This window comes from Astatotilapia calliptera, chromosome 19, assembly GCF_900246225.1.
Source record: "Astatotilapia calliptera chromosome 19, fAstCal1.2, whole genome shotgun sequence".
Lineage (NCBI taxonomy): Eukaryota > Metazoa > Chordata > Actinopteri > Cichliformes > Cichlidae > Astatotilapia > Astatotilapia calliptera.
In genome coordinates this window covers 25,561,480-25,583,617 of record NC_039320.1, presented here as the reverse complement: position 1 = coordinate 25,583,617, position 22,138 = coordinate 25,561,480, and the positions used below count along the sequence as shown (strand labels likewise).

Sequence of the window (22,138 nt, the reverse complement as noted above, 5' to 3'; positions counted from 1 at the left end):
GATCACAGGAGGCTTGGGGAAGGGCAGTGAAGCATTAAGACGGCCCAGTTTTCACCAGTATCATTCTAATTTTGGCAGTGGAAGTGGGATAGTGTTTAGGGTCACTTTAAAACATTGTGACATTCACACTGCTTGTGAGGCACACAGAAACAGGGAGCGTTAAGAAAATAAAGGTCAGAGATGAGAGATGTCACTAGGTCACGTCTCAGTGGAGCATTAGACGTCCTCCCTTCTCATTTTACCTCATTGTGATCCATTCGTCTATTATTCCCTAACATTCCTAGTGTTAGTCCGCAGTAGTTATAGGATTGTAATTGAAAGGTTAGGTCTGCTCTTGCCTGGCTTGTGTTTTGGGTTTTTTTTTTTTGCCTTTTTCTTTGTTTCTATTGATGAGATAGTTTGTGCTGTGGAGAGCCTCAAGGCTCTGTTCGTGGTCCTATTTTATTTCCTGTTTATTCACTAAATATTTAAATTTGTCATTTTAATACAGCATGCCATCTTTATGCCAAAATCCGATGTTATGATCACATTAATTTGTGCAAAATCAGATCAGAGAAACGTAATAAACGGGAAATACATACAACAGGCAACTATAACTATGAATATAAATATAAAAGAATACAAATATTAAATGTGTCTGGGATATTATAGGTGCACAGGTGTGTAAATACACATCGTGGCTTACAATAAGTAATGGAGTGCAGTGAGGGGTGTTTAGTCCTGTTCAGTATGGGTAGGTCTGACCCAGTTAGAAGAATTAAAGAGTCTGATAGCAGCAGGAAGGAACGACCTCGTGTGTTGTTCCTTCACAAAGCGGGTTGAAGGAATGTGTTGCTGAAACGGTCAGTGTGTCCAGTGTGTTATGAAGGGGGTGGGAGTCGTTGTCCGTGATTGCCAGGACTCTTGCCAGCATTCTGTCACCAACCACCTCCTCCATACTGGAGCCAGCAGAAGTTAGCATAGCTTAGCTTAGCAAATATACTGGGAGCATGTGTAAGCAGCTAACTAGTTGAGCCAGGTCTGTTAAACTATTTTCCACTTTTCCAGTTCTTCCTTTAAGGCAAGCTGACCATCTTACAGCTGTAGCCTGACATTTAACAGACATCCAGTGTTATTTACATAGTGGCAGAAGCACAAAATAATAGGGAGTGAATTCCACCAACCATACAATACTCTCTGACCAAACAATGATGATGGTAGGAAACCCATCGTCTGATAAAACTTTTAGCAAAAAAAGGACAATGTCAATGTGTAGTTTAAAGGCAACATGATGATCCTTTGACGATCCTGCAGTGATGAATGTTCGTATTAAATATGACCCTAGTTTCAAATTATTAGGTAATCGTGTCTCTAAGTGAAACTTACTGTGAGTCTAAAACTCAACCTTCAGACTGCCCTAAATGCTCAGTTTCAGACACTTTTTTCCACTATTAACAATTTATGACATCAGTCAGTGCTGATTTTCCTAATAAGGCTTAAGAAGCCCCACCTGCCTGCTGTTTAAACCTTTTATTTGCAGCGGGCAGTATATCACAGCTTGAGTTTTTACATGGGTAAACTAATGTGCTGCAACAAAGCTTCTCTGCTTGAGTCCTGGAATAAAAATATAAAGCTATAAATGACCATAATAGGTCCACTTTAAGCTGTGCACTAAAAGTCTGTCACATCTGACTCTGGATTTTTCTTTTTACATTAAGAAATTTGTGCAAAAGCTTTTCCAAGCAGCACATAATTATTCATCCAAAAGATATATTCTTATATTTTAAATCATTTCCTTTGGCAGCTGGTGTATTATAAATTATCTTCCTCCAGCCACTGAAGATTACAGATGGTTCCAAACATTGAATCTTCTAATAAAGGCATGGTGTGGGGTTCTGTAGGGTTTAGAATTCAATATAATATTTTAGTTTTACCTGTGAGGCTTCTTGGAGTAAAACCCTCAGACTGTATTTCTAACCTATGTTAATGTCCTTCCAGTTTGACATTTGTTTTCTTATTTCCTGGCTTTATTCAGGTGGAGAAGATCGATTGGAGCACATGGACGTGTGTCCTGGGAACATTTGTTGAGGGCATCTGGCCTGTGATAACCGAGGTCACTGAGGTGACTGCTGCCTGCCTTAGTAAAGACAGGAAGGTGCTAGCAACAGGAGATGATCTAGGATACATCAAGCTCTTCAGATATCCTGTCAAGGTTCGACACAGTGCATAATTCTCTGTATTATCTTGTTTAAACATCGCATGACTCGAGTTATAAGTTGTGCAAATTTTATGTTAATTATGTGTTAATGTCACAAATGTTAAATAGCGTCCTTCTCCCCCAGGGGAAGTATGCAAAGTTCAAACGCTACGTGGCCCACAGCACACATGTTACTAATGTGCGATGGACCCACGACGACAGCCTCTTGGTGACTGTCGGTGGGGGTGACACGTGCCTCATGATTTGGGCCCACGAGCCCGAGGGCCACCGCGAAATCAGACAGTGTGACAGCGAGGAGTCGGATATTGAGAGCGAGGACGATGGAGGCAAGAAATTGAGTTCTTCTAAGATTTTTATTTGTCAGACGTGATCCTCTTGTCGAATGAAAAATCGAGTTTCCTTTTGCCCCACCAGGTTATGACAGCGATGTGACGAGGGAGAACGAAATCAACTACACCATCAAGGCCTTATCCACCAACATGCGACCAATGACAGGCGTGAAACCCCACTTGCAGCTGAAAGAGCCCTCTGTGGATGAAAGGTATTCCTCACTGAAGCAGTGACGCAATAATAATAACGAGGCTTTTGTGTCAAGCTAAAGCCAAACCTGACTTCTTCACACAGCCCTGTCCTGTCCCTTTCCTTTTGAAATAACTCTGCCTTTTCTGCTCTTCTTTCCTTTAATGGCTGTCCATCTGTCACTATCCTGCTCCATTATTTTATTCCACTTGAAGACAAGGGGTAGTCAGGTAAGTTCTTGTAATTATATAGAGCGATTCTGCTAAAGCAATAAGCATAGGCACATAGGCAAACTGTATGTAACAGCAAAAAAAAGAAAGAAAGTGTGGCCTTGATCCCATTACATGTTTTCACACATGCACCATAACCCTTAGTTTTTGTAGACATTACCCAACTGAGATGCACAATATTAACTTTGCTCATATAGCAGCTCTGAAATAAAGATTATAAACTCTTTGAAACTCACTTTGACAGACAAGCAAAAAGCAGAACACCACATTCAAACAGGAAGTCAATCGTTAAGCCCACAAAATGGTCAAATTAAAAGGTTAATATAAGGAAAAGGGGATGGCAAAATGCACAAATCAAATTTTCATTATAAAAAACACCAACAGTTAAAAAACAAAAACACAAGAAAAGATAGGATTACATAAAAGCTGTGCTACAAAAATATGATTTAAGAAGTGATTCGAGGAAAATCTGCAAACCTTATCTTTCAAGTCAGGTCATGCTATATCCAAGCAAAGCATTATCACCTTTAGAGTTAAGCTTTGAATCTAGAGTGGCTCCTCTTGTGAATCTGAGAATCTCAACATTTCTGCTGTGCAGCCTGGGGTACGACACAGACATGTGTTAAATGTACAAATGTTAAAAATGGAAAGAAGCCAGAGTAGGGGTAATGTGCTAAAACTAGTCAAAAGATTGATTTGATGCTGATTCTGAACTGGTTGTAGGCAGGTGAGTGAGGAGGGAGTCACTACAGTGAAGCCTTAAGAAAATAAAGTGCAAAATAAATAACTTTCCCCAAGTCAGAATTAATGTAAGAAAACAAATGACAAAATCAGTAGGAAAGGATGTGAAACAATCTTACCTACAAGCTCCTGAGTACAGATTGAGTGCAACGCTTTAATGTGAAAAAAAGTGCAGATCTGTCTTGTCTTTGACACACTCCAGTAACAGTTTCCAGTTTCCGCTGGAAACTGAAGTTGTAAAATCTTAGTGAGAAGACCCAAAAGTAGAAGGTGATAAGAACAAGAAACAGGCTTCATATGGTAATATGTTAATGCAAGCAGGGATCAAAACACGGATCAGAAGCACAAAGAGAGAAGCTTGACAAAGATGGATGAAGTAGGACTATATGCACAGGTGATTGACAGACACAGGTAAAGATGATAAGGTGTGGCACACAGTCATAAAAGAGGGAAAAAACAGGAATTAAAAGCAAAAATGATCAATGACTTGGACTTATAAAGTGCTCTTTTACTCTAATTGAACACTTGAGCACTTTTAAGTACAAGCCACAGTACTTACAGCGCTTTCTTCTATGGATTTATGCACTAACACACACACGCACACTCATACAGATGAAGTGAAGCCAACTTGGGTTGGGTATCTTTCCCAAGGACACTGAAGCAGGACATGTGAAAAAAACAGCTATAAGTATTGCTGAGACATGAACATGTACAGAGCCCTGCAGGGGACATTGGAGAAAAAAACTGCAAAGCACTGAGTTAATGTCTTTGTAGTTGATGCCAAGCTCAAAGAAAAATCTCTGAATCTCTCTCGCAGGTGTGTGACAGGTTTCAGTACTGATTTGAAAGTGCATGGACTTAAATGAAAAACTTTTGCGCGATCTTGCAAAAATATATCTTCAATTTTTCCTTCTCCAGTGTCCCTTGTAGAGCTCCTTAAACATGAACACCAAACATGGTAAAAAAAGAAAAAGATGAGGGAATACAGAAGAGTGCGAGAGAAGGGACATGAGCAAGACAGAGAAACACGAGAATTAGAAAGAATCACATTAAAAACAACACATCGACGGATGATTGTGTTCATTTTTCGTTCTTGTCTGGAGTTCATGTTTGAAAAAAGCTGGACAAATTAAATCCCTGTTTTGGGCGTTCTCACTACCAGGAAAAAATGGGGCTTAAAGTTCAATAAGACATTGAATTATTTTGCTGCAGTGTCCTGTCCTCGTTCGTAGTCATCGCAACAGAATCTGAACAAGTACTAAATCTTTTCAACAGTCAGCGACTCGGGGAGAAATGGGAGGATTATAGTGATATCAAGCGATAAGAAATATTAACATTATACATGATCATCCCTTTAAAAGTCTTTTAGACGATCAGTTTCTTATTGTTCCAGATCATGCATTATGAACTTTCCCACAATTATAAAACATCGCTTCAGATTTGTTCTTTCACAGATTGATTGATTCATTTATTTTTTTGACATCGACGCAACCAACCACGCAGCATCTTCTGGGCAGCGGTTGTCATAGAAATGGACTTTGGTTGTCATGGTTACACGGCGGCACTGACTCTTGTACTTTATATCCTCAGTGGCTGAGGTGTTGCTTTGCACGTGTCCGCCTGGCAGCAGTGAGCGCTGTGGGAAACCTTTTTTTCTAACTCTTGTTTTTTCTTTGTCATTGCTGCCATGAAGAGGATCGAGGTAAGTTCCTCACTGTGTTTTTCTACTCTTCATTTTCTCCTCGCTATCACTTTTGTGGTCTTTTTCTGACCTGCATTAACTACGGTTTGTTCATATAAAGTTACAGGAGTTGGCTTGTAGAAATCTGCTATTTTTGGATTGTTGGTGGTCCTGCTCTGACCTCTTGCCTCTTACCCTTGACCTCAAACTTGCACAGAATTTCAAGAGAAGCCTAACTTTTAATACACAGCAGGGGTTTCAAATATTTCAATATTGGCTCACCAACAAGTCTAATTCAGCCTATTGGATGGCTTTGCAAAGTGTGAAAACTGCAGTAACATCATTAATTACACCACTGCTCCCTGTGTGGGATGCTAGCTTTACTTTTCCATAGTTTGAACTGTGAATAAATACTGCTATTGTTTAGTCACTAAACCTCAAAAAGGGCACTATTCTAAGATACATTTTTAAAATAGCTTTTATTTTAATTGCCACATTTCAGACATTAATCTAGTTTAAACAGGAGTCTTTAACCCTGGAGAACCCATGGGGTCAGATCCGACCCCATTGGTTTACTAGGGAAACCATGGGGTTAAATTTGATCCCATGGGTTTTCCAGGGTTAAAGTTTGCAAAAAAATTTATAAATTTTGCCCGAGTGGGGTAAATTGTGTCTTTCATTTGGGTTTGTGTTTCAGCTTTTTTAAACTCTTTGCTGTGATCCAGGTGAACATTATTAGAATTCTGTTACTTATTAAAAACAGAAAATTTGGTGCGACATTGAGATTGAGACTGAATTGAGTTTGACAGCCCTGATTTAAAGAAACACAAGAGCTGAATTGTAAATGAGTAGTTTTCTATTGGAGTTTTGTTTGGTTGTTTTCATCGCCCACAGGGTTGTGCAACATGAATTTGTCTGCCAGGGTGAGGCTATCGTTGCGGTGACATCCTGACCTGAACTGTGCTTTGGTCACGCCAACACAACTTTTCGCCTCGTCAGCCCCATTTCCCAGATTCCAAAGCAACTTTTGTGCACACTGGAGGAGATCCAGCACACTTCGCATGGGAACAAAAGAGGGACAGAACAGGACCTCAGAGAGATCTAAAAATAGCAGCCAAGCTGAAAGCTGTCAAGAGAAGCCTGAAGAGATGATCCTGAAGGGGAAATCATCCAAATTTAAACCAGGAAACGATTTCTGTTTTGTCAAACGCTTACATTAAAAAATGATTCTGTCACCTAAGTGTGCTCGAGGCAAACGAGGCAAGGTTTAACAATTCTTCCTTGTGCTAACTTTTGTATGCACAAAATAATGAAAATGAACAGGTCTAACTGTTGGTTTAGTCCCACATTATGGAAGCATAGTGGTGGCATTCCTATGACTGTTAAAGTAACATCAGTAATATGACCAGTGCACTGAATTGATGTCATGCCACTGCGTTCATATATATTCATGGTTTTTATGGCAGTAGTTACTACTGACCACACATGTTTATTACTCCTGAAGTCTCTGCTTTATTTGGTGGTGTTCAAGACGTTCATTTGTCCTGGATACTAAACCTGTCGTGATCCTTTTTAACTTAATTTATAGCTTTCATTCTCTTCTTCTTCTTCACACACTACAATAACTTTTGAATTGTGATGGATATTGAGCCAGTTGAGCTACTACGTCATTGATATTCCAGTTTATTTTGTGTTTCAGCTCGAAAACAGTAGAGAGGCAGCTTGCTATTGATATTAACCACTAATTACTTACTAAAATATACTATAAGAAGTGTAGTGAAGTTCTTAGGTGGAACCAGTTGCTGACACAAGTTAATAATTTTAAAAAATGCTTGAGGAAGATGACTCGTCGATCTGACTGAGTACGCACCAGGGAGGAGGCTAATAAGACAGCAGTAAATTAAATCAGACAATAATGAAGGCACGATTGGAAACATAAGCAGGAAACTTACCCTGAAAATTAAACAGGAAGTAACTGAAAGTGATAAAGAAGAGCTCACACAGCCAAATACAGGAGACGCAGAGTGCTGTGAAGAGTAAGCAGTGTTATATTCATGTAACAACGGTAGTGCAATGATCCTTATTATGTTCGTCATCATCATTATTGCTGTCAGCATGAAAAGCAGCTCTACGCCAATTCTCTTATCACAGCTGTCTGTTTCAGGCCTCCTGTCAGCAGAGCGCTGCCACAGCCAGAGAAGCTGCAGACCAACAATGTCGGCAAAAAGAAGAGACCCATCGAGGTAAGGACCTAATGTCATGAGTGCTGGTTTCATTTGAACCCTGGCAGGGGTGCTGTGATCGTCACGTGGAAGATTTTGAGTGTCAGTCACTTCTTTTCTCGTATTGCAGTTCTTTTCCTGCATGGATTCATTGTGAAAATGAATTTATTAAATTAAAAAATGGGCACTCCAGCCTTCTGGACTTTCATACAGTTAATCTTATGTAATGTAACACATGTGTAGGTGTGATGCACTCTTTTGTGTTTTATTTTTGCCTGGTTTTAGATTGGAGGGTAAAAGATTAATGAGTTTCCAGTTGTGCCAGATATTTTCCTTTTGCTTGGGGATTTTGATAAGTACGTTTATTTTGATGAAATGTCACAGCCGTTATGTGTTTCTGCGAGATTTCGGCTCGTGCTCTCTGTTCTGGGATGTTTTTAGGAAATGTGTGCACCTCAACTAGCATGCAGGCTGAAAACAAGGTCAGGGAACAATACGTTAAGATTTTCATCAAACTGGCAGCAACACTTTAAAGCTTGGAAAACGCTTTAAAGCAAACAGTACAACGTAATTCAGATATTTTGAGAAAAAAGGCTTTATTGTCACATGATCTCCTGTGACCTTCGTGGTTAACAGTCTGTGTGCCCACAGATTCAGAGAGGTGCCACAACCACTCTTAACTGTTTTATCAGAGGAGACAAATGCATGCATTGTAAATATTGAAGGACACATGTCCCCTGCATCTGCTGAAATCTACACTCATGCCTCATATTCTCACCTGAACACATTAATACAGATACACAAATGATGTATTTATGTAGACCCAAGAAGGCTTGTCTGTCTTAGATTAGCAGATGATTGAGAATGCTGTTTTCTAATGTGATCATTTTAGCCTAAGACACTGCATGCTCGTCCTCAGTCCACATAGCCTCTCTGTGGATGAGGATGATGATGATGCTCTAATCGAATGATGGCGATCTTCAGCGAGCAAGCTGGCCCTGAAGATCTTGGTTGTCATGGCGTTAACCTTTCTGACTTTCAGATCGCCTTTTTTTTCCCCCTGACTCTCCCACAGGACCTGGTGTTAGAGCTGGTGTTTGGTTACCGTGGCAACGACTGCCGCAACAACGTGCACTACCTGAATGAGGGGACTGACATAATCTACCACACGGCCTCCGTCGGTATTGTCCTCAACTTGACGACTTGTAAGTCGGCAGAAGATCGACTAAACCATCAAAGCAAAAAAAAAAATCACGTATTTAATGTAATGTGTGTATGTGTGTATTCACACAGCCTGCCAAAGTTTCTATGTGGAACACAGTGATGACATTTTGTGCCTGACCATCAATCAACACCCCAAATTCCCCAACGTGGTGGCAACTGGCCAAGTAGGTATGTTTGTGAAAAGTCGCCCTCCTGTGTCAGCAGCTGCTTCTTTCTCTAGTCTCTGTCCTGTGTTGGATTACCATACATCTCCCTCTTATAGGCTTATCAGCACAATCAACCAAATCTCCAGATCACCATTTTTAAAACATGAATACAGATGAGGACAACATTATTAGCACTGCTATGAAATTTTACATTTTTGTTGAAGTTTTTCCAATGCCACTTGATGCCAAAATATAAAAGAAATCAGTTTAGACTTGAGAAAACATGTCAAGAAGTGGAGTGAGAAGTGTCATCAAGAAATTCAAAGGAAGCCACGTTGTACGTAACAAGCCTGGCAGAGTAAGGAAGAGACAGATTTCAAAGACTCGTGGGAGATGTGCCTAAAGACCCCAGAACAACTGCCAAGACTTGACGTAGCCGAGTCATTTTCCAGAGGACAATCACTAGAGCTCTGCAGAGGAATGGACTGCGAGGTTGGAAAGCAAGAAAACTGCACTTCTGCAGAAGAGACACCTTCAAGTCAAACTGAAGTATCCTAAGGACAACCTGCAGAAAGATTATGGATACTGGAAGTGTGTCCTTTGAGCATATGAGATGAAACTGGAGCTCTTTGGACACAGAAGCTGCTTATGTTTGGAGAAAGAAGGGAGAGGCCTACAACACAAAGAACGCCATCCCCACCGAAGCTGTGCGGACGCTGCAGTGTGTCAGGAACTGGGAATCGGGTCAAGGTGGAAGAAAGTCATGACGAAAGAAGGAAAGTAAAGATTTGGGAAGAAAACAGCAAAAGCGTGTCTGGGTCGTTGCATTGTCTTCCAATACGACAACAACCCAAAACATCCATCACTCCTGGTGATGAACTATCTCCGGAAGGACAAGATGTTATTTACTGGCCTGCACAAAGCCCTGACTTGAATCCCACTGAAAATCTGTGGGGTGAACTGGAAACTACTGTTGACGTCAGCGGATAATAAAAGCGAGATAAGCTGATTTCCAGAAGAAGAATGCGCTCCGATTTCAGGAGACATGTGAGACTTGATGAAAACTGCAGCAAACGACCGCAGGCAGCAAAATCCAGCAAAAATGATTCACAAATTGATATTAGCATCAGAGGGGTAATAATTATGACCCTTGTAGTTTTTAGCTTTTGTAAAAGTAAGTTTGAAAAAGCTGTGTTAAAAACTTAACACTTAGGGAAATGCTTAAAAAAATGACATTTTCAAAGTAAGGCTACTAATTCTGTCCTCATCTGTACCTGTAGGAATTTATTAAAAGTATATTTTTCTCACATTGTAAAAGAGAAGTGACAAAGGAGTTGTGACAGGACAACTGATCTCTTTTTAATTTGCAGATCACTTTTGTTAGCTAGTTTAAAGGCTAATGGTTTTGTTGAAGTTTTGGTTACCACTGCTGCTCAAAAGCCATGTTTTTGTCAATAAAAGTGTTTTTTTATTTTGGTTTACAGGTGATATCGGTGACATGTCAGGTAAGAGTTTAAACATTCAACAACTGTTAAGGATCTGACCACTAAGTATGTGAAGTCACTGCCATCTAGTGGCAATATCTACCTTCAAAAAGCTGCCAAATAAGAATATTAAATTTGTAGAGAGCAGTGTATAAAATAAAACAGAACTTTGAGGAATAGAAAATCATATCTAAAGGCGTAATTAAGAATTAAGAATAACTGTGATAAAATGTCTGTTTGCTTTCCCTTAGCCACGTCTCCATCTATCCATGTGTGGGATGCCATGACCAAGCAGACGCTGTCGGTGCTACGCTGTTTCCACGCGGGTGGAGTTTGTTCTGTTAGTTTCAGTGCCACAGGAAAACTCCTGCTGTCTGTGGGCCTGGATCCCGAACACACTGTCACCATCTGGAAGTGGCAAGAAGGTAGGAAAACAAAAAAGCACTTCCCTGATTTTGCTGCTGGGATTTTCACTGACAGAACAAACACGCTTGCTTTCAGGTGCCAAAGTGGCCAGCTGGATAGGTCACACCCAGAGGATCTTTGTGGCCGAGTTTCGGCCGGACTCAGACACACACTTTGTGTCTGTGGGCATCAAGCACGTGCGTTTCTGGACATTAGCTGGCCGAGCTTTGCTCAGCAAGAAAGGCGTGCTCAGTACCCTGGAGGACGCTCGGATGCAGACCATGCTTTCTGTAGCATTTGGAGCTGTAAGTCAATCCCGTGATGCCTGTTCTGCCTCCAATTTTAACACGCTGTTTGTTTTTACCTCGTGAATCAAGTCTAATAATATTTACAGCTCGACAGATGCCACACTGTATGCTTGAATGTGCTGTGAACTGTTTTTGTGCTGCTTGCTCTGCTCTCTTAGGCCACTAGATTAGTGCAGATTTGTTTTCTTTTCAGAATAACTTGACATTTACAGGTACCATAAGTGGGGATGTGTGTGTGTGGAAGGAACACATTCTAGTAAGAATAGTGGCCAAAGCTCATACGGGCCCCGTGTTCACTATGTACACCACACTGAGGGACGGCCTCATCGTCACCGGAGGCAAAGAAAGACCGTAAGTTCTTCTCTGTTACATTCATATGTTAAATTCCATATTAGTAAGATGTCAGGTGTCAGTTTATTATAGGCATGTATAAACACTGTGCCCAGGCAAAATATAGCTTGAGGAAACACCTTGCAGGAAATAATATTAAACCTAATGTTGAAAAATGCATATTAACAGGATTAAATACATGTATTTATTTAAGATATGAATGAAAGAGATTCCCATGGTTATTTTCCACAGGTCAAAGGAGGGCGGTGCTCTGAAGCTCTGGGATCAGGAGCTGAAACGCTGCAGAGCCTTTCGGTTAGAAACCGGACAAATCATAGACTGTGTTCGCTCTGTATGCCGGGGAAAGGTAGGTCACAAATCACACGGTGCTTGATTTAAAAAAATTGTCCAATTTTTTTAGAGTACGCTAGACCAGTCTACAAATAATGTTTGTGGTTTGCCACTGGGACCTTTAGGCCAGCTCTTAATCTAGTCTATTACAGGGATTTCAGATATGAGTCTGAGATATTCTGGTGCTCATTAGCTGATATGCTTTCAGCTGTTCTCTACAAGCTCAGTATAACTCTCTGCTCTGTGATAGCCAAGAGAATACTTCCCATGCTGCTGATTCAGATGACTTTCTTTTTAAATCATCATCAAGACAATCACAACTTTCAAGACCAAAAAAATAAAACCCTCCTTAATTATGCCTTCACTTTTCTCAGGACCGAACTTGTTTCATAAATGCTGAAGTTACCGCTGTTTCCGTGGTAATAGTTATCTGATACATCATAACTAAAAAAAAGATGACAACGGTTTTCAGATTTGGAGTCGGCAGGTGAAACTTTACTAAGTGCAGGTGAAAGAATCCCAGGAGCAAAATGCTGACCAGTGTTATCTCTTTTGATGTGCCAGGGTAAAATCCTGGTGGGGACCAGGAATGCAGAGATCATTGAAGTAGGAGAGAAGAATGCAGCGTGCAACATCCTGGTGAACGGACACATGGACGGACCGATATGGGGTTTGGGCACGCATCCTTCTAGAGACGTGTTTCTGTCAGCCGCAGAGGATGGCACTGTTCGTCTGTGGGACATCCCAGAAAAGGTCAGGTCTTACGTTGAACAGAGCAGCCTCAGATTTACATCAGTTTGTCAAGAAGTTAACAGAAACTCTGTGCTGGTTTTTCATCGCTATGTGGGGGGAACAGAAGATGCTGAATAAGGTGAACCTGGGCCACCCGGCGCACACCATCAGCTACAGTCCTGAGGGAGACATGGTGGCCATCGGCATGAAGAATGGAGAATTCATCATCCTGCTGGTCACCTCACTCAAAATCTGGGGGAAGAAAAGGGACCGGCGTTCACCTATTCAGGATATTAGGTAATGCACACAAAGCACAGTCAAACTTTCCTTCAGTAAAAACTTTCTGGTGTGTCTAAAAGTCTTTTCTTATTTATAAAAGAACATTTTTGTAATGAGGAAGGACGTTAGTGAGGTGGACCGTCTTGCCAGTTTTGTCATTATTTACACCCTTCAGCAGCCACAGCCACAGTCAAGCTCCCGACAAAATGTTTGTGTGGATCTCAAAGGATTAGGGCTGAAGTCAGCGAGTGCCAGCTGGATATGGATTAAGAGTAAGACATTTGTCTGGGACACATTATGATTTGCACTGTCCAGAGCAAGGTTAACTAAAACTAAACCAAAAACTATAATTAGATGTGAAAAAAGACATTTTAGTTAACCAAAAACTGAAACCTTGTGAATTAGAAAACTAAAATCAAATATAAGCCTTAGTTTTAGTATCTGTCAAATATTTTCTTACAACTTGCCTCATGAGTCACTGAAAGACACATTTATTGAGACTCTGGATGTCTACAATCGCCACACTATGTGAATAGATTCTATTTTTATTTTATTTTTTATATTTATTGACATTTAATATTTTTTTGATGTGATTTGTCACTGTGATATGTTTAATGAACCATCTAAACTGAAGTATACTCCAACTGTACTTGGCGTACTGTTAAACAAATCTGAGGAGAATTGTGATTTCATCTCCTCCTTCGCAGGTTCAGTCCGAATTCTCGCTACCTGGCTGTGGGCTCCAATGAGTGCGCCGTTGACTTCTACGACCTGACGCTCGGCCCGCAGCTGAACCGAATCAACAGCTGCAGGGACATCCCCAGCTTCGTGATGCAGATGGACTTTTCTGCCGACAGCAACTACGTCCAGGTGTGGAGGGCTCATTAACTTGTTGCAGGAGAGAGTGAGACGCTGGCGAGCTGATACTTCTCTAACCTGCCATGTCTTTAAACAGATATCCACGGGTGCTTATAAACGACTCGTGTACGAGGTGCCATCTGGGAAGCAGGTCACAGAACAGTCTTATATTGACAGGATCACCTGGGCCACCTGGACAAGGTGAGGGTCACACTAATAAGAGTAACAGAAGGCATCCTTATTTATTTGGAAACTAAGGAAAATGTCACTGTGTGTGTACCCAGTGTCCTTGGGGACGAGGTCGTAGGGATCTGGTCCCGTAACACTGACAAAGCAGACGTCACCTGTGCCTGCGTGTCCCACTCGGGCCTTAACATCGTCACGGGCGATGATTTTGGGATGGTAAAGCTGTTTGACTTTCTCTGTCCAGAGAAATTTGTAAGTATGATTGCATAATTTTATGATTGCGATTGTGTTTGATGTATTAGGGCAGCACCTGTTTTCTACTACCGGCATTTTTCTGGCAGTTTTAGTAACCCTTTGGACATTTTTAGGTATTTTTTTGGCGGTCTGTGCTGCTCATCTTAATTCCAGTCTGTGTCTCCACCGCCCCCTAGTGCCAATAACAAACAAAAAAATAGTAATACATGCAAACCTTAGGTCTGAGGGGATCAGTGAGATAAATGGTCTGAAAGAAGTGCACAGACTCTACTAATACTTGTCAGAACTTGTCAGAACATTTTTCAACAATAAAAACTTTTTATTTGATGCCACAAATCCATGTAAAAGTGACACTTTGCTAGTAGCCTTCAGAGCTGCCTCAGTTCCTGTGGAGGTCACTTGAGTACAGTGAACTAATTGTAATGTTAAACAAACCAGATATGATATGAGCTCTGTGGCATCGTGTGTTATCCTGCTGGAAGCAGCCATCAGAAGATAAAGACACTGTGGTCATAAAGGGATGGACGTGGTCAGCAGCAATACTGCGGCAGGCTGTGGAGTTTAAAAGATTCCCATTTGGTGCTAAGCAGCCCAAAACGTGCCAAGAAAATATCCCCCACACCATTACAGCAGCAACAGCCTGAACTGTTGATACAGGCAGGGCAGATCCATGCTTTTATGTTGTCTATACTAAATTCTGACCCTACCATCTGACTGTTGGAGCAGAAATCAGGACTCATCAGACCAGGCAACAGTTTTACAATCTCCCATTGTCCTATTTTGGCGATAGAAGCTACCACCAAGTTTGTTTTTCTGTTGATGTGCTGGTTCAGTGTGAAGGTTCAGTGTGTTTTCAGAGATGCTTTTATGCATGTTAGTGAGTTACTGTTAGCTTTCAATCAGTTTGAAGCAGTCTGGCCATTCTCCTCTCACATCAACAAGACATTTCCACCCAGAGAACTGGATATTTTCTTCTTTTCCGACCATTCTGTAATCCCTAGAGATGGATCTGTGAAAAAATCCCAGAGAACTAGACATATATATATATATACTCCTGTCAACATGTGATTTTATGACATATTTGTAATATGAAGCAGCTGAACAGGTATACCTAATAAAGTGGCCATAGAATTTCTTTTTATAATCATTTGTCAGTTAACTGACAAATTGATCACCTAGAAAAATTAACTTTATATAATTGTAATATATAATATAATTTATTCAAGCCTAATAGACAATTTTGTTTATCAAGTGAGCAGAAATAACAGAAAAATGCAGATTTCGGTAAAACACAATGGCACACCCATTGCTTTGCTATAAGCTTACGCATGTGATCCACGTGTAGATAATATATAAATGTGTTACTGCACTTTAAAAACTATCAGTAGCAGTTTATATAAATACTTTCTGTGTTCTGTTTCAGGCCAAACACAAACGATTCCTGGGCCATTCTGCTCATCTGACAAACGTACGCTTCACAAACGGAGATCGCTTCGTTGTCAGCGCCGGCGGGGACGACAGAAGGTATGACCGAGAATCCAAATTACACCATCGCTTACAAGTGTTTCAGTCTCAGTGTTAAGTGATGCAAGCCTTTTCTTTTATGTCCCTTCCAGCCTCTTTGTGTGGAGGTGTGTCCATGCCCCGCATTGAGGATCACACTGGGATCATCCAACATCAGAAAGTCAGGGGTCAGAAAAAAACAGAAAAGAAAACTAAAGGAGACATTTAAACAACGAGGAGGAGGAGGAGGAGGAGGGACCTGGCAGCTTGTAAATGAGATAAACCGGTGATTCGACTTACTGCCTCAAAACTAGGTGCATGCATATGTGCAAGGCTCATCTTCATCACAGTCCTTGATTGTGAAAACAGGCAGAGGGCATACAGCCCTGCTCTCCTAACATCACATCGTCACTGAGGAAGAAAAGAATAAAACACCTAATATGTGCATATCATTTCAGTGATGCATTATTTCTTTTTTTGAAAAACAAGCTTATCTGTGTACGTGTCCCAAATAGCAGTTTTGCCATGTGGCAGGCCTCTGAAATTGTGTTACTGACAATGCCATTTTTCAAAAAAGGAAACAAACATGTAGCAAACTGAATTAGCCTTAATCTGAGCGTTTAGAAGGGTTTGGATTCTTTTTGTATTGTTTCATTTTATTTATTTATTACCTTTTTTTTTATTTATTTTTCATCCATTTATTCTGTTTTTAACTGGTAATTCCAAATCCTGTGGCCTTCCTCCTGAATGTAACATCCACTGTTATGTTCTGGATGTCAGCATGCCAAAGCATACTATGCACTGTACACCTGACCTGCTCACTGTGTCGCCCTGGTGGTTCATTTAAGACGTGATAACGTGGTCGTGCTGTTGACTGATTGACCTCAACCCCCACCCAACCTACCCCACCCGCCCTCTGCAGTGTTCCCCTCATGTCATATTAACGTCCGTGTTTGAGGATTCGTTTGTGATTTATTAAAGGGTGTGTGCATGGCTTACGGGAAGACAATCTGTCTGAACCAAATTCCTCAGAAAACAAAAAGAACAGCTGTAAATTGAGATCTCGTTGCAGTTCCAGTGGTCACTTTTTAGTGTGCTGCTACGATATGTTGTTGTTGCATTTTCATGATTATGAGCGGTGTGATGTTTTTTCAACAGTGCGTTGATGTTTCGTGAAATAAGATATTGCTTAAATGGAATGTTTATCAGAGAATATTAAAAAAAAGTGCAAAAGATTTCCTCCTTGCATTAAGACTAACTACTAAAAAAAAGTTGCTGCATATTTTGATTTACATTTCATCAGTGTATATACCATTTGTAGATATTCTTTTTGTATATTTTTGTGAGATGTTTCTTAAATTCCACTTTATTAAAAAATAATTAAAATAAAACACAACCATGATCTTTGAAACTTGGACTCATCCGTGTTTATTGAGACTGATGATGCTTGAGAATTGCTCAAATATTCCCTAATGCACTTATTTTTAGAAAAATTATATTGCTACAGTTGTTTTGCAGTTGGGTGAATTCTGACAAACCCATCCCTGGTTCAGGTTTTCCTTTCCAAGATGAAGTATCCTAGATCACCTCCCAAGTGCCGGTGATCCAGCTCCACGTGTTGCCATCAAAAAAATTAGTGACAGCAAAAAATTTGAACCACAATGTTCATCGATTTAAGAAGGGCGACCACAAGAAGCTCGGCTTGCAGATTCTGCCCCATGATCTCCTCCCCAGGTACACGTTTGCTCAGATTTATTCGGGACCACAGCTTTTGCCACATTATGAGTTATAAAGTTTAGTTTTGTTGCACAGTAGGTTGTTTTACAGTAGCCAAAGCAAGAACTGGCTCCACACCAGCATCATGTAGGAACTTAAAATGTGCTTGGCACTTTGTGAGAACCAGGTTTGAGAATTAGTGCGTCTTGTTGAATTTGCACTGTGAAACTCTACTGAACTTTCTTGGTCTCAAACCTGTCCATGTGAAGGTTGGTTCCCAAAAGACAAATAGGAAAAACTGACTGCACTGACACCATGGCAGTAAAAAAAAGTTAGATTAGCAGGAAGCTTAAAGATTCCTTTATTTGTGTTGTGATTGTACTATATACAAGGGTATCTCTCAGTTGTCCTTCATTCTACTGCCTGTGACCTGGAAATCAATTTAGCTTACCATGTTAAATGAGATCTCAGTTCATAATATGGGACTGCAGAAGAGGAGACAGAAGGAGACTTTAACTTCCTAGGACCTGGCATCCACATATGTGGACATCACATTTTGGGACGTCTAGACCAAAATACTTAATTATTTTCTACAAGGGCCTGATAGCCACTTACGAGGACATTATACTGCCACAGTTCTATCAAAATTTGAAACAAATGTCCTCATATGTGGATCTCATTTTTCTCAAAAACAAAAATTAGGTTGAAAAAAATAATCTGGTAATTCTTTGTTTCTACATTCTTTAGGTCCCAATCAACCCAAATAGCAAAGAAAAGTTCAAAATGCATGCCATGAAAGAGTTCGGGTCTTAGGAGGTTAAAGGAGGATAACCAGGTGAATCCTAACTGGAATATACAAATTGACAAAAGAAAGAAGAAAGGGGGCCATCGTCTTTGTACTTAAGCCTACCATGGTTGATACCTACGAGCGGCCCAACATAACAGATTTCCTGGGATCACTGAAACACTTGAAACACCTCCGCTAAGCAAAGGAGGCTTTTCATGGAGCTGTTGTGTTTCACGAGATTGTGAAAGTAACAAATTAAAAACAACAGAACAGGTGAAAATCTTAAATGTGCTTAATTTATTACATATAAAACAAATATACTTTAGAACTTTATATTTATCGCCTATTTACATATTTTACAAGAACTGAATACTCACATACTTCATGTCAACCTTTTTTAAAGTACTGCTAAATATTGACTGTCAGTGAGCATCATCGTCTCCTATCTTGTACACAATTTGAAATAGAATACTGTTTACATCTGTTGTTCATTCAGTTCAAGTCATTTTCACAGCAAAAAAGACTAATTTTAATCTACTAGTTTTCATGTCGAGCTGTTAAAAGTGAAATGAATTATGAGCGGGTCCAATGTGATAAAATGATCTGACTTCTCAGTTTATTAGGTACAGTTATATATATATTAGTTATATATTATTATTATATTAGTTATCTTATGCACTCAAATGAGAAATATCTCTTCATATTTTATCGTTTTGCACATGTGCACCCAATAAACTGTGAAATCAGAGTGCTGCATATTACTGCTGCAGGTGTCGGGGAATGAGTTAGGCAGGATCATAGTTTAACAGAAAAGGAACTGCCACAGGAGCAGCCGTGATCAGCTTGTGGGTTCTTGAGCACTTGGAAGGCGGAGCGAATAAGCTCCTGACTGAAGTCCACCGTGGATCCTTTCACAAATTCCAGGCTCTCCTGGTCCACAATAACGCCAACTCCTCCTTTCTCAAACACTCTGAAATCACAGCAGTGGCACAGCTGATAAAAAGCCCATAAGGAAACAACAACAAGGAACATGTATCACTAGATTATGCAATAAGGAAATCTTGATTCGGGGTTGTTTACCTGTCGTCCTCGTTCTTCTTTCTGTCAACCGAAAACTTGTACTGAAACCCGGAGCAGCCTCCTCCCTCCACATATATTCTCAGGTACTCGCCCTTTTCCGTGATCTCCCCTAGTCTCTGTATTAAATAAGCATATTAGATATAACACATGAGGTACACATACTCATCTATCAAAACAGAGAGTGAATGATAACCAATTTTAGCCAGCTGGGGTCTTCCTGTGTGGAGCATTTTCCCACTAAACAATTTGGAAATAGAATATTTAGCAGAAAGATCAAAATGATAAAAACACTGATATCTATTTCTGAATTAAAAGGCATCATAAGGAATGTGGTGAAAAAGATGTGGTTGTCTTTCCTGAGCTGCTGCCACTGCTTTTTGTTCTGGGTATTTGTGTATTTTACATTACATTTGCTGTTGCTGCATTTCTGATATGTTAGGTGTTTGTATGGCTGTTAGCTCATAAAAAGGATTAGATCTAAAAGCACATGGGAGTTCCTGGTAGAATAAAAGTAAGTTTGAAGGAAGGAAAACTTTTTTTTTAATTAAGCCTCTCAACGTGTAAAAAGTGTCTGCAGTTTTCTGATGCTGGTGTTTGAAAGTTTGAGATCAACTGTATCTCGTTGTCCATGAGCTAATTATTGTATACAGTATATTAGTGTGTAGCTCTGTGTTCAAACATATGTTCTCTGATTGGTACAGACCTGGGCCCGTATCCCTAAAGAATCTTTGTGCAAAAAGTGGCTCCTAGCGGCCAAATTCTAAGAAAATTCTCAGAGTCATGACGTTTTCTTAGAATTTCCCCTAAAAGTGACACGACAATCCCAGTTAATATAAAAGCTATTCCTCAAGATTCCTAGCGCTTAAAAGGGCTCCTAAGGCGAGATCTGCTAAGAGCAGGGAAGAGGACTTTTAGTGGCTTAGGAGTTCCCCTAAGCAGCTGCACAAAATGGCCAACAGAAGAGGCAGGAGAGATGTCCTGCAAACACTGGATGACAGGGAATTATTGAGATGCTACAGATTGGATCGTGCAGGAATCATGTTTGTGGTGGATCTCCTTAGAGATGCAATTACTTCACCAACTCGACGCCACAACGCTATTACACCGGAGACGAAAGTAATCACAACCCCGAGGTATTTGGCAACCGGGAAAATGCAACAATGCAGCAGTGATGACTTGGGTCTGCAATCACAGACATTGCTAAAAGCTGAGCCATGTTACCCTCGTTAAGACCACACTGGACTTGTAACGTTGTGATTTCTACTTCATTAAGGACAGCCTCTTGAGATAGGCCATCTTGTTTTCAACGGGGTCCATATGGGAGTGAAAGTACAAAATATGCCAGCTAGGATATTTATATGAGCAAATAAGACACGAATCATTATTTGAACAGGGTGTAATGAGTTTAAGTTTTCACATATTTTAGATTCTACTGGCTATAACCCCGACAGCTTACTATTCATTTTCCAGATATTTTCTTGAATGTGAAATATTATTTACAATTACAGTCAGCATAAGATTAGAGTGTATAATATGTTTATTGATTTGAGGGTACATCCTTTGCTCATTATCACCAAAAGCTCATTTCCATCAAACTTGTAGGATCAACCAATCACGGCTTTTGAAATGATGACTCATACCTAGCAACGGGGTCAACCACACCTCCTCACTAAGATAGGATTTTCCATCCATTCCTTGCTCAGAGTTCACTGAAAATGTTCTGGAATCACTTCTAAGCTAAAACTCCTGGCAAGGAATTTTTAGGTTAAGTTAGGAGCTCTCTGAGAGGATTCTCAGAATCTTTAGGGATACGGGCCCTGGAGTTTTTCAGGGTGGACCTACAACCTTAGCATACTTTGAAAACTCAAGTTTATATGCATTTTGATCTGAATAACTTTTCACCTTGATGAACTCTATTGGTAAACTTCAGAATCAGAATCAATCAGAATCAGAATACTTTATTAATCCCGAAGGAAACTTGATTTCTTGATGATTTTTTTTTTAAAATTGTGTGTGTTTTAGTATTTACAAAAATTAAACACTAGAAAAACTGACAGTGTCATGGCGTCCCCAAACAACAGGGTTAAATAAGCTCAGTCTAATTGGTCTCTAAAGGAGTCAAACTCTTAGCCTGAATTATGGTGACTTGGTGTTTCAGCTTTTGAGGTTTTAGCAGAAAACAGCAGTTTAAGAGTGTGTCCTAACCTTCACGCATGACTCAGTGAGGTGTACTTCAGATGAACCTGACACCCCTGGCTTCTCCTGGGTGGAGGCGCTGCTGTAGCACCGAAGCCCGGCTACATACAGCGACTGGGAGTTGTGAGGAAGACGGTGTAATTGCTCAGTCACGTTGAGGATGTTTGGGAGAGTGGATGCCCTGCAAAACAACAGATCACACTTGAGCGTTGCTAACAAGCCTTCTAGCTCGTTAGCATAACGTTACTTATTGGTAGCATTGAAGGCTAACCTGCTAGCTAGCTAGCAGTAGCTACATTTTTTACACAATCAGGACTTTATTAGTTATTACTTTTTTAGAGAGACGTTTAATATGTCCTGCAATTTGTGAGAAATTAACTTTACCTAGCGAGAGTCAATAATCTTGACTTCGACGCAGATATCATTGCTCCTCTCACGAAGGACATCTTCCATAACAGATGTTGCTAAACCCCGCCCCTACATCGACGTATATTATCGTGCCCATGTTAGCCATTTGATTCGTTGTACTAGCTGCCAATCATGACTCATTGGGTATTCGATACCTTAGTCGTGGCTTGCAGGCATATCTCTTCTCAGCTCTTTGCCCTTGTAGGTGGAGCTTAGAGAGAATTTGTGCGTTTCACGTCTGATGTTTTGATCCTCCAATTACAAGGCAGAAGGCGGGGTATTAAGAAGGGGTTAGGTTCC

At 40.4% G+C, this 22,138-nt stretch overlaps 2 protein-coding genes across 4 annotated transcripts in view; one reads left to right on the top strand and one right to left on the bottom strand.

Annotated features, from left to right (window-relative positions):
- The window catches only part of eml5 (EMAP like 5), a 49,296-nt gene extending 32,234 nt beyond the window's left edge, over positions 1-17,062 (top strand). For 2 of the 3 annotated variants that reach the window (XM_026151798.1, XM_026151797.1), the window contains 20 exons: positions 2,015-2,191; positions 2,322-2,523; positions 2,612-2,738; positions 2,932-2,946; positions 5,381-5,389; positions 7,533-7,611; positions 8,666-8,795; positions 8,884-8,982; positions 10,445-10,465; positions 10,696-10,869; positions 10,946-11,154; positions 11,351-11,508; positions 11,740-11,854; positions 12,403-12,591; positions 12,695-12,867; positions 13,557-13,719; positions 13,805-13,908; positions 13,992-14,145; positions 15,572-15,672; positions 15,765-17,062. In XM_026151798.1, coding sequence (XP_026007583.1) covers positions 2,015-2,191; positions 2,322-2,523; positions 2,612-2,738; positions 2,932-2,946; positions 5,381-5,389; positions 7,533-7,611; positions 8,666-8,795; positions 8,884-8,982; positions 10,445-10,465; positions 10,696-10,869; positions 10,946-11,154; positions 11,351-11,508; positions 11,740-11,854; positions 12,403-12,591; positions 12,695-12,867; positions 13,557-13,719; positions 13,805-13,908; positions 13,992-14,145; positions 15,572-15,672; positions 15,765-15,801 — 2,436 coding nt within the window. In that variant the 3' untranslated portion in view covers positions 15,802-17,062. Of the gene's footprint in view, positions 1-2,014; positions 2,192-2,321; positions 2,524-2,611; positions 2,739-2,931; positions 2,947-5,380; positions 5,390-7,532; positions 7,612-8,665; positions 8,796-8,883; positions 8,983-10,444; positions 10,466-10,695; positions 10,870-10,945; positions 11,155-11,350; positions 11,509-11,739; positions 11,855-12,402; positions 12,592-12,694; positions 12,868-13,556; positions 13,720-13,804; positions 13,909-13,991; positions 14,146-15,571; positions 15,673-15,764 lie in introns of those variants that run through there. The other variant, XM_026151799.1, reaches the window with a different exon arrangement.
- Positions 17,063-18,428: 1,366 nt separating this feature from the next.
- On the bottom strand, positions 18,429-21,928 carry isca2 (iron-sulfur cluster assembly 2). Its single transcript, XM_026152447.1, has 4 exons — positions 21,815-21,928; positions 21,440-21,611; positions 19,235-19,350; positions 18,429-19,124 (listed from the first exon to the last, which is right to left on the bottom strand). The coding sequence occupies exons 1-4, from the start codon at positions 21,874-21,876 to the stop codon at positions 18,950-18,952; spliced, it is 525 nt and encodes a 174-aa protein (XP_026008232.1). The 5' UTR covers positions 21,877-21,928; the 3' UTR covers positions 18,429-18,949.
- Between the last annotated feature and the right edge of the window lie 210 nt (positions 21,929-22,138).

What these genes read in the sequence shown, in the direction of transcription:
- isca2 (XM_026152447.1), bottom strand. Translation starts at nt 21,876, where the DNA reads ATGTCCTTCGTGAGAGGAGCAATGATATCTGCGTCGAAGTCAAGATTA. An exon ending in AGATTATTGACTCTCGCTAG is followed by an intron (nt 21,612 to 21,814) that starts GTAAAGTTAATT and finishes GTTGTTTTGCAG; the next exon opens with GGCATCCACTCTCCCAAACA. An exon ending in AAGAAGAACGAGGACGACAG is followed by an intron (nt 19,125 to 19,234) that starts GTAAACAACCCC and finishes CTGTGATTTCAG; the next exon opens with AGTGTTTGAGAAAGGAGGAG.